The following is a 16,207-nucleotide window of genomic DNA, read 5'->3' as shown; positions in this document are numbered from 1 at the left end:
TTACAAATGGCTATAAATACACTGGAGTGTTTTGTTGTTAATCAGCCACTTGAAGTTGTTAGCTGTCCCGCTGGAAAGTGAATGCGGTGAGTCAGCACGCTTGTCAGTATATTTTTGACTTCCTTTATCTCCTGTCAGTTCACTCTGCAGGCTTACCCTACCTGTCTGTCTGTATTTCTGTCTGTCTATCGGGGGATGAGTCATCAGACTCATCTCCATTTCCCTTCCCTGTCAGTCCTCAGTGGTGGCAACACACACACACACACAAATATACTCGACACAAATCGCATAGTTTGCTCTCTGGTTTCAAATCGCTCTATTCCCCAAAAACCCTGACTCACAGAAAAATCCTTTCAGACCGATATAACAGTGATCATCGTCTGCCTGCAGCCCTCACATTACAGCGCCTCGCCTTGCTGAATGCATAATTCATAAATAGTTCATTCATTTAGCGGGTTTAATTGTTGATTTGCCTGCATCTCGCATTGTGGTGTAAATGTTTTGGCTGCGGGTGACACGATGGCACAAAGGCACACACACACACACACACACACACACACACACACACACACACACACACACACACACACACACACACGTAAACAAGTGGGGATGCGAGATAGCCCACCTGGCTGGTTGGGAACAAAGAGTGGATTGACAGTTTGTCAGTACTTTGTCCCAGTCCACTGAGTCGCCAAATGAAACATTAGGCTCTCATGGGGGATTTCAGAGGCACACACATGCATATACACACTCGCATATACGCACATTTTTGTAAGAAGAAATATGTCAGGAAATATCTTTCTCACACGTGTTTAATTTATTCAGTTCTTTTCTCTCCGTTTCTAAAGCTCCTCTTCTCCTTGACAGTGTTTTTCCCTATTGGTTCTGACTTGTTAAGATTAGAGCCATCTGCAGGACTAAAGGGTAAAGGTACATGGTTGCAGTTAAACAAGAAAGCTTTCTTATTTATGGGAAGAAAAAAAAAACACACAAAAAGTGCATGAAAAAAAGACAAGACAAAAAAAAATAAAAAATTGGATCAGCAATTTGCTTCAAGTACTTTGAAGTGAAAAACTTCAAGATTCTTGTGATGCTATGTGATCTGCCTTAATCTTTGTTTCACAAAGCAGAGCAGTATTTTAAAAATAGGACCGTATCGGGTTTTTTTTTAAACAAATATGTTATGATGATGTGTTTGTGCAAAGCTTGGGTAGGTAACATTGGAGAAACGTGCAAGAGTAAGCTAGATTTTTTTTTTAAATGTATCCAACCAAAAAACCCAGCCCAGCAGCACTAGCTTCAAATGTTGCTAAATTCAGTAAGAAAGTCGCCAAGTCGGCAACACTGACAGCCCGTCTCTTCAGGCCTCCCTCCGAAGCCACTCCCCCCAAAATTGTATTATTTCTCACAGCTGTCAAGTTAGCAGCTTGTAGAAGACTCCGGTGACGGGCAGTGAGTGCACAGGCAGAACCCGGCAGGTAAAAGGATTGAAATTAAATGAGTGGACGGGCTTCCGACAGTCCTGTGACAGCCACAGATACAGAGCGTTTGATTTATGGATTGCTGTCGGGATGTAAAGAGAATTTCAACAAATATAACAAAAAAATGTCTTAAATACATACCCACCCTAGCTTTAATATTCATTAATTAGACTAGTCAAATACAACACCATGCCCTCAAAAGTCAAACCTCAATTCATGATATCTGTAATTATCTTTTGATTAATACAATAATGGATATTTATGGGGTTTCCTTCTACAGATATCTACAGTTTCGTTGCAGATATTTGAATTATGACCAGTTGTAATTCCAGTTTTAGATATCTGCAATTTAATTCTGACTAGTCATAATTCCAGTTCAAGGTATTTTTAATTCTCCTCAGTTCAAGATATTTACATCGCCTTTCTTAGAAATCTTAAATTAAGTTTTGACTAGTGGAATAATGTCGTAGATATTGTGAACTGGTGTTATGGTTAGTCAAAATGATGTTGTACATATCTCAGACTGGGGTTAGGAATAGTCATGATTTAATTGACGACATCTGTTATCAAGTTATAGATATCTGGAAATTAATATCGATAAGAGATAACTGATTAAGAGATAGCTTTAACTTTCATTCTCCCTAATCAAAATGTAATTACAGATATCTTCAATTAGAGTTTTTGACTAGGCAAAATTACCCTGCAGATATATGTGATAATGTCAGAAGAAACAGGGGGAAGGAGTGGCTTGCTATTCAAGCAAACTAGCACTGCAAACGTTTGTCGCAAAGGTCCTCAAGTGCGACACAATAAATATACAATATGCTGTAAATGACTACAACTCTAGTGAAAGACACTCGCTCTCCACACATTCCTTGATGTTCAGCTCTTTCTTTTTCATGGCATTTACTAAATGTCTCATCCACAACAGCAATCGCTGCTGGTAACATTGTTCAAATGCCTTGTTGGGCCAACATCCAATGGGAAGCCTCACATGAGCAACGCCATGCACAACAATACGGACTAATGTTTCAGATAGTTGAAACTGAATTACAGATATCTCTGTCATTTTGACGAGTCAGGATGACGTCATAAATATCTAAAAAAAAAATTAGAGTAGTCACAGTGTGAGTTTTCAAGATGCTGTTGTTGATATCTGTAATGCTAATTCCGGATAGTAAAGCTTAGCTATGAAATGGTAAAACATCTTGCCATAGCCTCACAGCAGCCTGAGGAAAAAAACTAGATTAGTGTACTGGGGTTCAAAGCACACGACGTAACTCAGAAATGAGGGTTCACTGAATTACTAAAAGACAACACATTAATAGCTGAGCAAGACACGGGCCCTCCTCACTTTTGAAAACACGTATTTCCCACTTCATCTGGCAAAATCCAGACGAAAGAGGCTCTAAATTGATAAAAAAAAAATCATACTTTCAAGATAGCAGAAGGCGGCAACCTCTGATTCTGCCGAGTGAGGCCGATGCGCAAGTTTCTTAAAACTTGCATCTCTCTACCGACTGGCGAGTCCTCCGGTTGGAAAAAGAAGTCTGATTGTATAGAAGTCTATAAGAAAATGACTCTATTTCTCACTTGATTTATTACTTCAGTAAACACTAAACATGAGTTTATGGTCTCAATCTCTAGTTTCAGGTCTTCTTCAATACAGCATGATGTTCATTTAGTAAATTATGGTCCATTTAGAGTCAAACAGACCCTAAAGCGGATTATGCTTTACGGTGGATTTACTGTGATTGACAGGTTGCTACCACTACCAGAGCCATAGCCGGTGTCACTACGTCACTGCTACGTATTCCAAATATGGTAACTTCCACTCATCAGTTGCAAAAAAAACCAAGATGGCGACGGTGAAATCGTAGAACTCGTGGCAGTCCACAAACCAATGGGTGACGTCCACTTCTTATATACAGTCTATGGTTAGCGGTGGGGAGGACTTTGTGGACTTCCTCCATGCCCAACCCCTAATCCTGTTTTGATATACATATGATGAAATTGGATGAAATTTGTTATTTATTTTTGGAGGACTAATTTAACAATCTGCTATTTGTTGCTAAAGATTAGCAACAAATATTTTTACCCTACTTTTTTTAATTCACTCAAGGGCCATGAAAATCACTAGCACACATACAGAAGTCATTTTTTCTTTTGTCCCAAGTTCACAGATGGCTCAGTAGTATTTGCTCATCCTGCTGCGATGTTGTCGCACAGTGTTTGGGACCGGGAGCACCATATTCCTCCTGTGTTCTCTTCTCTCTGGAACGAGAGAGACACACACACACACACACACACACACACACACACACACACACACACACAGCGAGAGGGAGATGCTGAGTGAAAAGTAGTACAGCTCCAGGCTAGAGTTAGTAAATGAATGAACCATTATAGTACAGCTTTCTGGGGCAGAACGTGCGCGAGAAGACAAGACAGTGTTTTCATTTAATTTAGTTTCACTGCGACTTTAGTCAAATTATTTTAGAGTGTTGGCCTGCTTTAGAATTTAGTCCTGTTTTATCCCAGAACAACAACACATCGCACAACACGCCAATTGTACGCTCGGTTTATCTCGGCAATGAGGCACAGAATCCATGCGCAATGTGCAAATTTGTTTCCTATATGTGCGCGCGTGCGTGCCCCCCGAAGCATCGCGGCCTTAGGCCTTCAGGTTGAGTTTAATCAGCTGTGATGTGCCACTTTCTCTCCAGGGACGCGATTCTCTATTCTCGGCCCCAGCTCTCTCATCGTGTGTGTGTGTGTGTGTTTGTGTTCATTTCTCACCTGTTCGTGGTTCCTGTCATCTCAACATGTTTGTGCATTGTGGTGTTTTTTTCTTGTTCTGGTGTTCTGAAGCTTATTTGTCTTTTTTTTTTTATTGTGTTTCTTCATTGATTTAAATGTTTAAGGGATAGTTCAGATTGTTTTGTGTGCTGTTGTATGTACTTATCCATAGTCAGTGTACACTAGTTTGGAGAAACAGACAGGAGTACCAAAACGGGAGCAAAGCAATGTACTGCTGTGGACGGGAGGCAGCGGCAAAATGTATTTTAGACACCTAAATAAATCAGTTTAAAGCTGGGTTCAGCAAATTGGAGAAACTAACAAGAGTAAACTGGATTTTGTGGGTATCCAACCGAAAGTCTTTTTCAATATCAGTAGATGGCAGCGCCAGCTCCAAAAGAAGCTAAATCTAGCGCCAAGTCGGCAACCCTGACAGCCCGTTAGTACTGTTAGTACTCACAGCTGTCAATCTAGCAGCTTGATTGAGTGCACAGGCAGAGTAGCCCGTCTAATTATTTCATGAATAATTCCGGCCCAACAGGCTGATTAAAGTCCTGCGACAGCCACTGATGTCAGATTTTTTAAACCTTTTTTTTGCCAGAGCATTTCATTTATTTGTCGCTGTTGGGATGTAAAGAGACAAATACAACAAAGAAAGGTTTCTAAAAAGACATTACCTACCCTAGCTTTAAGTGTATGCTATACTTATACTTTGGTGAAATTGAGCTAACCCTTTAAAACACCAAACACAAAAATAACACAAAAAAACTAACCGATCGAGGCCGCTGTAGAGCAGCAACTCCTGTGTTCTATACATATCTATAAATAGCGATAGTCTGACTGCAAGGTAAAGTGGTGATAAATATTCTAAATACAGTATACTGATATTAATTTGTTTAAGTGGGCTTTTCTTTTAGTTGTCTAAAACATGTTTTGCTGCTGCCTCCACACAGCAGTTCATTACTTTGCTCCCTGTTTCCTCCAAACTTGGGGAATGTGACTATGGATAAGTACCTAGCACAACTCCACATAAAGAAATCTGGACTATCCCTTTAACTGTCCATTCTATTATAAGTAAAGTACCACTTGTGTCTATCTGTGTCTGTAGTTAAATGTGTGTGCCCCTACTTTGACCTCACACTTTGAGAAAAATGTTGTAGTAGAAGACGGGACAGAATAAGTGAAAAGAGAGAGAGAGAGAGCATCTTTAAAGTACAGTGCTGCCAAATATGCCACTTTGGTCTTCGAGTAATGTTGTACTATTATTGACATTTGCCACGATTCAGCAGAACAAACACGGATAAAAAGCAGGCTTTGTGTGTCAGATTTAGTCCGATGGTTATACTAAATTTGTTGTTTTGTGGAAACAGTATTCAAGTAATTTACTTGAATAACAGAAGCAACACAAAACAATACAATACAAAAACAATGCAAAAATACTCCATTACAAGTAACTGTCTTGGATGCTAAATCTAAAGAAAAAGTACTGCGTAAAAACAACCAAGTAAAAGTACTCATTATACAAAATGGCAGTGTATTTTAATTTTTTTTGACTTGGTTAGTTTAATGTATATCAACGTACTGTATTCATAAGCTGTATGTTTTCATGCAAAATATCCATCTGTAAAGTAATTATAGCTAAAAAGTATAAAATCCTCATACATTCCATTAAAGGACAAATACATGAATAAGTGATAAAATCTCTTGTTGAACTCTCAACCCTCAACCTCAATTAGCATGATTATCAGTTTACCCTTTCAATTCACCAAATGATTACATAACCGGTTGAATCTGTCTGGTAAGTGAAGCCATCTGGTTTACTAGCTATTAAAGAAGCTTCATGTATGCAGGCGTTTATCGCTGGTGTCCTGCTTTCTAATTACAATGTAAAAAAAAGAAGGAAAAAAAACCACACACATTTGACAGCTCGCTCAGCCGTAACGTTGGACGTCTTATCGGCCAATTAACCCACAGGGTGACCTAAACAAGGTTATGTCATCTCCGATCACATTCATTGAGGCGCATACCACTGTACGTGCGTAACAACATCATGCATGTTAATGTTGCGGCTGTGCATGTGTGTTTTTGTGTAGGAATCTTTTTCCCCCGGAGCAAGGCTTGGAAAAAAAAGAAACAGAGAGAGACACTGAGACAAGAGAGTTTAAAGAAGAGAGGGAGAATTTCAAAGCGAGAAAGAGAAAGAGAGAGAGAGAAAAAAGAACCTTTGAAATAATTTGCTCTTCCTTCTCCCTTCAATTCCCCCATATTTTCAAACGCTGGCTTTTTCCCATTGGCCCATTATGAAACTCAGAGACAAAAGCTTTCTAATCCTGGCTCCTCTGCACTGCCTTTGATGGCTGGGTGTGAATGCAAGTCAATAAGTGCGTACGTGCGTATTTTTTGACTGCTACAAGTGTGCCGGATTGTGCGCTTGTGTGTGCGTGTGTCTGTGCTCTAAACTGCACACTGAGTTGTCCTACGGCACTCAGTGTGTATGTGTGTGTGTGTTTGTGTGTGTTTTTATCTGTGCCATCCCAAGATTGTTTGTGCGTGCATGTGTTTATGTTAGATTAGACTGAACTGAAATGATCTCCGCGGGGACTCGGGGCTGTTGCTCCATCAATACTACGATACATCATAGAGAAATGGGTTCCACATAAGAGCAGAGCCAGCAGGGGCTTCTATACGCAGCCCAAAAACTTCTCACAAATGTCTGAAAAAAAATCAAATCAAAATGTGGATTTAAAAGTAGAAATCGAATGCGTGAAAAGTAGCAGAGCATAGTAAAAACAAATGTACAGCAAAATTAATATCCAGTTGGTACAAACTCTTTCTTTCTGTCAAATGTTGAATCACATGTCGAAATTAAAAAAAAGCACCAGTTTCAGTTGGTCCCAAGAAACCATTGGTGTCAAAGAAACGTGATATCTCGTTGCCACTGGGGACAGATAATCTACATCGATAAGCCCCACCTCCCTCTTCTCCCTCCGTCTCTCTTTCTGATCCCTCACTGTGACTTAGTTATCTCACATCGCATCTTTCACATGTTAATCATCTGGGTTTCGTCCCTCATACACCCTTACACACACGGGTAGGGTTAGCGAGCTTAGTTTCTGTGTGTGTGTGTGTGTGTGTGTGCGTGTTAGCCTGGAGCATGCCTTTAGGCAAAAGCACTGCTAGACTCTGCCTACAAAACCAAAGCAGCTGCGGCAGTTGGAAGAAAGGCTTCATCCCAGCAGGAGGATGCTCTTACAGTGCATCCGAGACGCTGCTGTTGTTGAACACCTTCCTATGACGATGCATGCTAATGGTCTCCTAAATGTTTACCATCAGGCGCATAAACCATGTGTCACTGGTTGCCAGGCCGGTAACCAGGCATCAGCTTTTGGTTGCTGAAATTGAAATTATGGTCGCCTTATATTTTGAGTATAAGATTCTTATGAGTCAGCTTAATAATGAAAATGTAACATGAAAGAATAAAAACTTTATTACAGTAACTGAACACAATTCTTTGTAGTCTGCGATTTATCTGATACTTTGCAGACTTCCTCATCAGTCGGACGTGTCCACCCTCAGTTTCTGCCACTGATGGCTAACAAAGGACGAGAATTGGTTGCCGATTTTTCAAAATGGTTCCCAATGGCAACTCAAATTGCCCTGATCACATGTGCCAACTCTCAATAGAAATTGATGAAGAGGACTGGGCACATTTCTGTCTCAAGGTTCTTGATTGTTAATCAAGATAAGATAAATGTTAGTGCTTCAGAAACACAAGGACAGAAATAAGTACAGATAAATAGAGAAAGGTAAAAAATCTATATAAATAATTAGAAGTATGTAAAAAAAAATGAGAATAGAATAAATATTGAAAATATACAAGATCAGTTAGACTAGAAATTACAATGCAAGCTGTATAGAATCAGCACCCACAACCAGAGTTATACTTACAATACCATCTCAGTGAAGCACTATGTACTATGATGCCACCAACTATAATCATGTACACCTAAATAGTATCCAGTGCGAAATTAAGTAAAACTGCGACCCCTCAACTCGCTCATGGACTCGCCTCTTTTGTCGAGTCGTGACATTTACCCTGCAAAGGTATAGGGCTTGTGGGAAATGTTGTTGCTTAAAAGTAAAAACTAAAAACAGAAAGGTCGGGACAGAAATATGAAGTAAACATTGACATTATATCTTTTTTTTCCCCTTCTTATCCAAACATACAAAGTGATGATCACAACATAATGTTGAGAAAGACTCTGTTCCAAGACTGAGTAAGTAGTCATTAGAGTAAGTTGCAAATGTCGATGGGATTTGAAACGCAGTTACTTCTGGAACAAAAACCCAGAAGTTTCAGTTTCATTCCAGCTCTCCGTTTCTTTCTGGTGAGGCTTTTCGTGAGATTTTAGAACCTCTGTAAGAGCATTAGTGAGGTCGAGGTGGAGTGACAGAGCCTGGCTCGCAGCCGGCGTTCCAGTTCATCCCAAAGGTTTTAGATTACTTTAGCTCAGGACTTTGTGCAGGACAGTCAAGTACTTCCACACAAGAACTGGGAATACCATTTCTATATGGGGCGGGGCTTTGTACACTGGGGTCTTGTTGAAACAGGAAAGGGACAAACACAAACTGTTGGAAAGACGCTGTTGTTGAAAACGTGAATGCATGCCGTAGCATTAAGATTTCCCTTCATTCTCAAAACATGGAAAACAGCCCCAAAACTGAAGTACACAATACATATAAGTACATATAGGAAAAAGACTTAGTGGAAGAGCCTTGTTTTGATCCCATTTAATGAGGAATGGTTTTAATTTGCCACTAATTAGCATTGAAGCAGACTATTTTCTTCATTGTTTTATGTACCAATACAAATATTTGTAGCATCCTAACTGTTAAACCTCAAACCTAGTGGCAGACTTACATTTAAACCTGTGTATTTTATGCGCCTTACTTAGTTTTTTTGTTCTATTTTTGATTTATCTCCAATCTTGGTTTCTGTCTCTTTCTTTTTCCCTGGTGAGCATTTTAAATCATGGCTACAATGGGGAGACAAGCTGCCTAATAACGAGTTCAGCTACACACACACGCTGACATACACACAAATCTACCACTGCACATATCACAACACACTGCGTTTTCTCTGTGTGTCTCCGTAGGGAGTTTGGCTGGAGGGATCCAGAGCTGCCGGAGGTGATCCAGATGTTGCAGCATCAGTTCCCATCGGTCCAGTCCAACGCCGCTGCCTACCTCCAGCACCTCTGCTTTGGAGACAACAAGATTAAATCTGAGGTATTGATCTCTGAGGAGAAACCACACCAAGAAAGAGGCGCTCACAGACAGAGGATTGAATTCCCAAACTCTGCTTGGCCCTAATTCACCGCATGCATACGTTTGGCTCTAATTCAGAGTTGGTGACGTCCAGTAAAAAATTTAATCAAAACACATACAAAAACATACTTTCCAGCTTCCTGTAGCACGCAGATGGGAATGCAGATCCAGTGTTTGATTTTTCTGCCGGAGTTTTGAAAAGTTCAGCTGAACGTTGTTTCTGGCTGCTGTTGAGTTTTTCAAGTGGGATTTTTCAGTGCTTGGAGTATCACAGGCAAGAATCCAGGGGAGAAGGGTGCTCAACTCAGAGTGAGTGGGTGTGCTCGCCTTAAAATATTTTTGATGGTCATGCAACAGACCAATGGAGGAATAATGCAACAACAATTCCACAGTGCTTTCTGCTGCCGGGTCTGCACGCCGATTGCAATTGAAATCCAGCAATGTACAGGAGAATATATTTATGTAACAGAAATGCTAGAAATATACACATTAACAAAAACTTTCAGAATTTGTCAGAGAGAGAGAGAGACCATATACAAGAAGCGGAGTCACCGTGATTTCACCCACTGGATTAAGGACTATTGTTTTGATGCCTCAAGTTCGGCATTTTGGCTGTCGCCATCTTGGTTTTTGGCCATAGATATCTTGTTTTTTTGCAACCAGAAGTGACACGAGAGGTTGGAGTTAAGTACAACCGAACACTGAATAAGACATTTTAAGGCGAGCAAATTGTTACAATTATCTTTCATAAATTGAAAACATACTGTTAGAGGGTTAAAGTTGTAAGACAAAAACAAAGACAACTCCCAGACCGGACAACTCCGTAGTAACTACCTGTCAAAAGGTAGCCACACCCCAAAAGCATACTCATAAATTACTAAAAGAACATCATGCTGTACTGAAGACTTGCAACTAGCGATTGAGACCATAAACTCATGTTTACAGAGGTAATACATGAAGTGAGAAGTAGGTTCATTTTCTCATAGACTTCTATACTATCAGACTTATTTTTGAAACCAGAGGAGTCGCCCCCTGATGGCCATTAGAGAGAATGCAAGTTTAAGGCACTTCCATATTGGCTTCACTTTACAGAACCGGAGGTTGTCGCCTGAGCAGAGATCAAGAAGGCCTTACACTCTCAAACATCTTCGTTCATGTAGGCCAAGCAACACATGTATAGATTGACACATTGTCAATAACCAGATACTTACGTGGCAGGTTATAAATACACCCATTTTCCATGTGCTTCTGCCTATAGTGAAAAATTGTCCCACGTGTGCAGCTGCTCCACCAAACTCCATATTAGACAGGCATTAACTCCTCATTACGCACACCAAACACAGCCCCGTTCCTGCAGTCTATCCCTCTGTCCTCTAGAGCCGCCATCACTCAGTGTCTCTGTTCCGTCCGTCTCTTCAATGTCAACTCAATTCAGCTCAATTCCACTTCATTAATCCCCATGGAGACGATGGATTTGAGGGCAAACAAAGTTCTTCAAACAGCAATCAGCCAACAGGCATTAGAGATAGAGAGAGACAGATGAGAAGGATGACTGATGTTGAAATTGTGTTGAAGAATGGTGTGTAGCATTTAGAGCGGTGGCTGCCAAACTCACAACCCACAGGCCAGATTGTTTTTTGCCCTTGAGAGAGATGGTGAAATAATAGACAGGATGCTGAGGGACATGTATACAGCTGTTCAGTTTCCTAGCACCGGATGCACTGTACAGATGTGCTACTGTGTGCTTGACCTATTCTGTTAGTTGTTATGGTCCTACTTCTGTGTCACTAAGGAGAGAAACCACTGAAAGAAAATTACCTGACAATAATTTTAAGCAATTAATAGTTTGAATAAGTTTCTGTTTTTTAGTCCACATGACCATAGGTGAGGGTAGGAACAAAGATTGCCCGGTAGATAGAGAGCTTTGCCTTGCGGCTCAACTCTCTTTTCGTCACAACGGTGCGGTAGAGTGACTGCAATACCGCCCCAGCTGCTCCGATTCTCCAGCCAATCTCACGTTCCATTGTTCCCTCACTCGCGAACAAGACCCCGAGGTACTTGAACTCCTTCACTTGGGGTAAGGACTCATTCCCTACCCGGAGTGGGCAATCCACCGGTTTCCTGCTGAGAACCATGGCCTCAGATTTAGAGGTGCTGATCCTCATCCCAACCGCTTCACACTCGGCTGCAAACTAATCCAGTGAGTGCTGGAGGTCACAGCCCGATGAAGACATCAGGACCACATCATCTGCAAACAGCAGCGATGCAATCCTCAGCCCACTCACTCCAGGATCCTTGCGAGAGTGAAGAGCTGGTCCGTTGTTCCATGTCCAGGACGGAATCCGCATTGTTCCTCTTCAATCCGAGGTTCGACTATCGGCCGAACCCTCCTTTCCAGCACCTTGGAGTAGACTTTGCCAGGGAGGCTGAGTAGTGTGATACCGCAATAATTGGCACACACCCTCTGGTCCCCCTTTTTGAACAGGGAAACCACCACCCCGGTCTACCACTCCCTAGGCACCGTCCCAGACCTCCACATAATGTTGAAGAGACGTGTCATCCAAGACAGCCCCTCCACACCCAGTGCCTTCTGCATTTTTAGACGGATCTCATCAATCCCTGGGGCTTTGCCACTGTGGAGTTGTTTGACTACCCCTGTGACTTCCACCAGGGAAATTGATGATGCTCCCCCATCAGCCTCCAGCTCTGCCTCTACAGTCGAGGGTGTATTAGTCGGATTCAGGAGTTCCTCAAAGTGCTCCTTCCACTGCCTGATTACCCCCTCAGTTGAAGTCAACAGAGTCCCATCCTTACTGTATACAGCTTGGATGTTTCCCCGTTTCCCCCTCCTGAGGTTCCAGATGGTTTTCCAGAAACACCTTGGTGCCGACCAAGTCCTTCTCCATGGCTACTCCGAACTCCTCCCACACCCGCTGCTTTGCCTCCTTGACAGCAGCGACTGTAGCCCTTCGGGTCTGTCGGTACCTTGCAACTGCCTCAAGAGTCCTCCGGGGTAACATATCCCGGAAGGCCTCTTTCTTCAGTTGGACGGCTTCCCTGACCACCGGTGTCCACCACGGTGTTCGAGGGTTACCGCCCCTTGAGGCACCTAAGACCTTGAGACCACAGCTCACCGCCATAGCTTTGGGAATAGAAGCTTTGAACATCGTCCATTCCTGTTTGATGCCTCTAACCTCCACAGGGATGCTAGAAAACCTCCGCCGGAGGAGTGAGTTGAAGATCTCCCGGGCAGGAGCCTCCTCCAGACGTTCCCAGTTTGCCCGCACTACCCTTTTGGGCTTACCAGGTCTGTCCAGAGTTTCCCCCCACCCTCTGACCCAACTCACAACCAGATGGTGATCAGTCGACAGCTCCGCCCCTCTCTTCACCCGAGTGTCCAAAACATACGGCCTCAGATCCGATGATACGATAACAAAATCGATCATCGACCTTCGACCTAGGGTGCTCTGGTACCACGTACACTTATGAACATCCTTATGCTCGAACATGGTGTTTGTTATGGACAATCCATGACTAGCACAGAAGTCCAACAACAAACGACCGCTCGTGTTTAGATCAGGGAGGCCGTTCCTCCCAATCACGCCTCTCCAGGTATCCCCATCGTTGCCCACGTGCGCGTTGAAATCCCCCAGCAGAACTATGGAGTCCCCCACTGGAGCCCCATACAGGACTCCAGTCAGGGTCTCCAAGAAGGCCGAATACTCTGAACTGTTGTTCGGTGCATATCCACAGACAACAGTCAGAGTTTTCCCCCCCATAACCTGCAGGCGTAGGGAGGCGACCCTCTCGTCCACCGGGGTAAACTCCGACGCAGCGGCACTCAGCCGGGGATTTGTGAGTATCCCCACACCCACCTGGTGCCTCTGATTGCAAAAAGAAGTGCGATTGCATGGAATCTATGAGAAAATGACTCTACTTCTTACTTGATTTATTACCTCAGTAAACATTGTAAACATGAGTTTATGGTCTCAATCGCTAGTTTCAAGTCTTCTTCAATACAGCATGATGTTAATTACGTAAATTATGGTCCATTTAGAGTCAAATGGACCATAAAGCAGTATGCTTTAGGGTGGGCTTACTGTGATTGACAGGTCTCACTGGTTGCAATAAGTCAAGATGGTGACGGCCAAATTGCCGAACTTGAGGCTTCATAACTGCAGTCCACAAACCAATGGGTGCCATCTAGGGATGGGTATTACGGAGCTAAATCCAGGTCAAAAGTTTTGATCATTTGAAAAAATAATTTGAAAGTGAAAGTTCAAGTTATGGTCTTGAACATTGAAAAATACAGCAATGTATTAAAAAAAAAAAATTTTCGGCTTCAAATCTTTTTTGAAAGATCAGGGTCAAAAGTCTGAACTGAACAAAAAGATCTGAAAGTGGAAAAAAAGATTTGAAACTGAAAAATAAAAAATTTGAATCTGAAAATATAAAATCTGAAACTGAAAAATACAAGACCTCGAATATCAAAATATATATGAAAGTGAAAAATTAAAAAAATAAATGTATTAAAAAAAATTCCAGAACTGAATCAAAATTATATTCAACCCAAAAAAAAATTTCATTCACTTATTTTTATTTTGAATACATTGCTGTATTTTTCAATGTTCAAGACCATAACTTGAACTTTCAGGTTCAAATTATTTTTTCAAATGATCAAAACTTTTGACCTGGATTTAGCTCCATAGGGTATCATTTGGGTTTTTTCCGATACCGGTGCTAAAACGATACTTTTAAAACGATACCGGTGCCTAAACGGTGCCTGAACCGATACTTTAAAAAAACAAACACACAAAACGACGATTGACGACATTAAAGAAAGCCTTTTTTTATTGCCAAGGCAATTTGTTTTCTTCAAATTGAACAATATATTAACTGTTTGAAGTATACTATAAATATAAATAAATACAAAACGCTTGGCTTCAAACTACAGCTTCAAACTTTTTAACTTCAAACTATGAACAATATATTAACTGTTAACAATAGTTTGCAGTATACTTAAATAAATATAAATAAACTTCAGCAATTATTTTGCAGAAATATGAGCATATTTGCCTTCTCTGGCAAAATACGACACCTCTCCTGACTAATTGCATGTCCTGCACAGGAGAACACCCTCTCAGATCGTGTTCTCCTGAGACCTGTACACACAAGTATGAATTAGTGTAGTGGACAGATCATCCCTGGATGGGGGTCGGTAGCAGGGATTAAGGGCAGTGGTCACCTCTCTGTATGAAATAAATTTGAGGATATTTATTAGTCTTTTTGACGAATTGTCTTAATGGAACAGATTTGATACAAATATTGTTTTCACATCACTTTTTTTTTACCTGAACCATGGAGATTCCACAGTGGAAAAAGAATGCAGTCCCTTGACCACACATTTGGTCACAGACCTGTGGAGTTCCTCCACCTCTTTTGTTAAATGAGCCTTCTTTGCCAAGGTAAGCCAGCTGTTGAAGATGGAGAGACAAAAATATAAACATAAATAATTTTAAATATTTTACAGGCAACAGAAGCATCACTGCACATGCCATCGCTAGTTTCATTAACATTACACTGACTTGCTATGATGCGGCAGGTAGCCTACCGTTTGCTAGTAGCTAGCTAGCTAACTTAAATAATGGTTATAATGCCTATTTTATCATTTGTTATTAGGCCTACTTTTATAAATGCAAAATTTGCAATCAACGTTACATTACTAACCTGAGGTAAGGCTGCTGTTGTCATCATCGGTCTCCACTTGTTCAGCGTTGGGACCAGTCTCCCCATCGCCGGGGCCAGGGAGGCCCACACTGCTCGCTGATGTGCTTGGCATGGGCTCACGCTCATGCAGGCAGTCGAACACAGTGCACGCCTTTTAGTGCGAAATACAGCCACACTTTTGACCATTTACCTTTCGGCATTTTCTCTGTTAAAAGGTTGATGGCTAGCTAGCTACTGTAGCTCTACAACGGTAGGCTATCGTTACCTGCTGCCAGGACGGAGTCATCAGAGTAGTGTAACGTTAACTAGCGCAAGTGAGGTGATGCTTATGTTGGCTGTAATGTCCGTTTTAGGCCACCAGTGGCAGTATTTCAATCGGCTCAGGCACCGAAATGAAGCACCGAAAGTATTTCAATTGGCTCAGGCACCGAAAGGAAGCCATATTGGCACCGGTTTTCGGTACCCAACCCTAGTGCCGCCACAATGATTACGTCCACTTCTTATATACAGTCTATGCTAAAAACACATACAGACCCACATAGATTCCTTGCTTTATAGTTGGATTGCAGAGTGATTCTTTTCTTTGACACAACCCAGTCATTACAGGGTCTGTTACTTGAGGATCCAACATCTAGATTCTGAGTAATCCGTTTTTTGTTTGATATTGTCATCCAAAGTGAGTCAGTTGTTACAGCCTTTATGCCGACGTACCTTTATCTGGAGCACAAAAGACACAATGTACAAGCACAACTGCCTTTCTTCACTAACGTGTCCCTTGTTTTTACAGAAAGCAGGCAGTCTGCCCTACATTTTCTCTTTGTCTAGACAGAGGAAAGCAGCGAGGGCTGCAGACACTTAGCATGGGACAG

General features: G+C 41.7%; 1 protein-coding gene across 5 annotated transcripts in view; it reads left to right on the top strand.

The window, feature by feature from the left end:
* ctnnd2b (catenin (cadherin-associated protein), delta 2b) overlaps positions 1-16,207 on the top strand; it is a 168,947-nt gene that overhangs the window by 113,263 nt on the left and 39,477 nt on the right. For all 5 annotated transcript variants that reach the window (XM_068738059.1, XM_068738058.1, XM_068738056.1 and 2 more), the window contains one exon: positions 9,440-9,572. In XM_068738059.1, the coding sequence (XP_068594160.1) occupies positions 9,440-9,572 (133 nt within the window). The remainder of the gene's footprint in view (positions 1-9,439; positions 9,573-16,207) is intronic.

This window comes from Cebidichthys violaceus, unplaced genomic scaffold (genome assembly GCF_023349555.1).
Source record: "Cebidichthys violaceus isolate CVI_PGR_0920_01 unplaced genomic scaffold, fCebVio1.0.p SCAF_8, whole genome shotgun sequence".
NCBI lineage: Eukaryota > Metazoa > Chordata > Actinopteri > Perciformes > Stichaeidae > Cebidichthys > Cebidichthys violaceus.
This window is presented reverse-complemented; position numbering and strand designations above follow the sequence as displayed.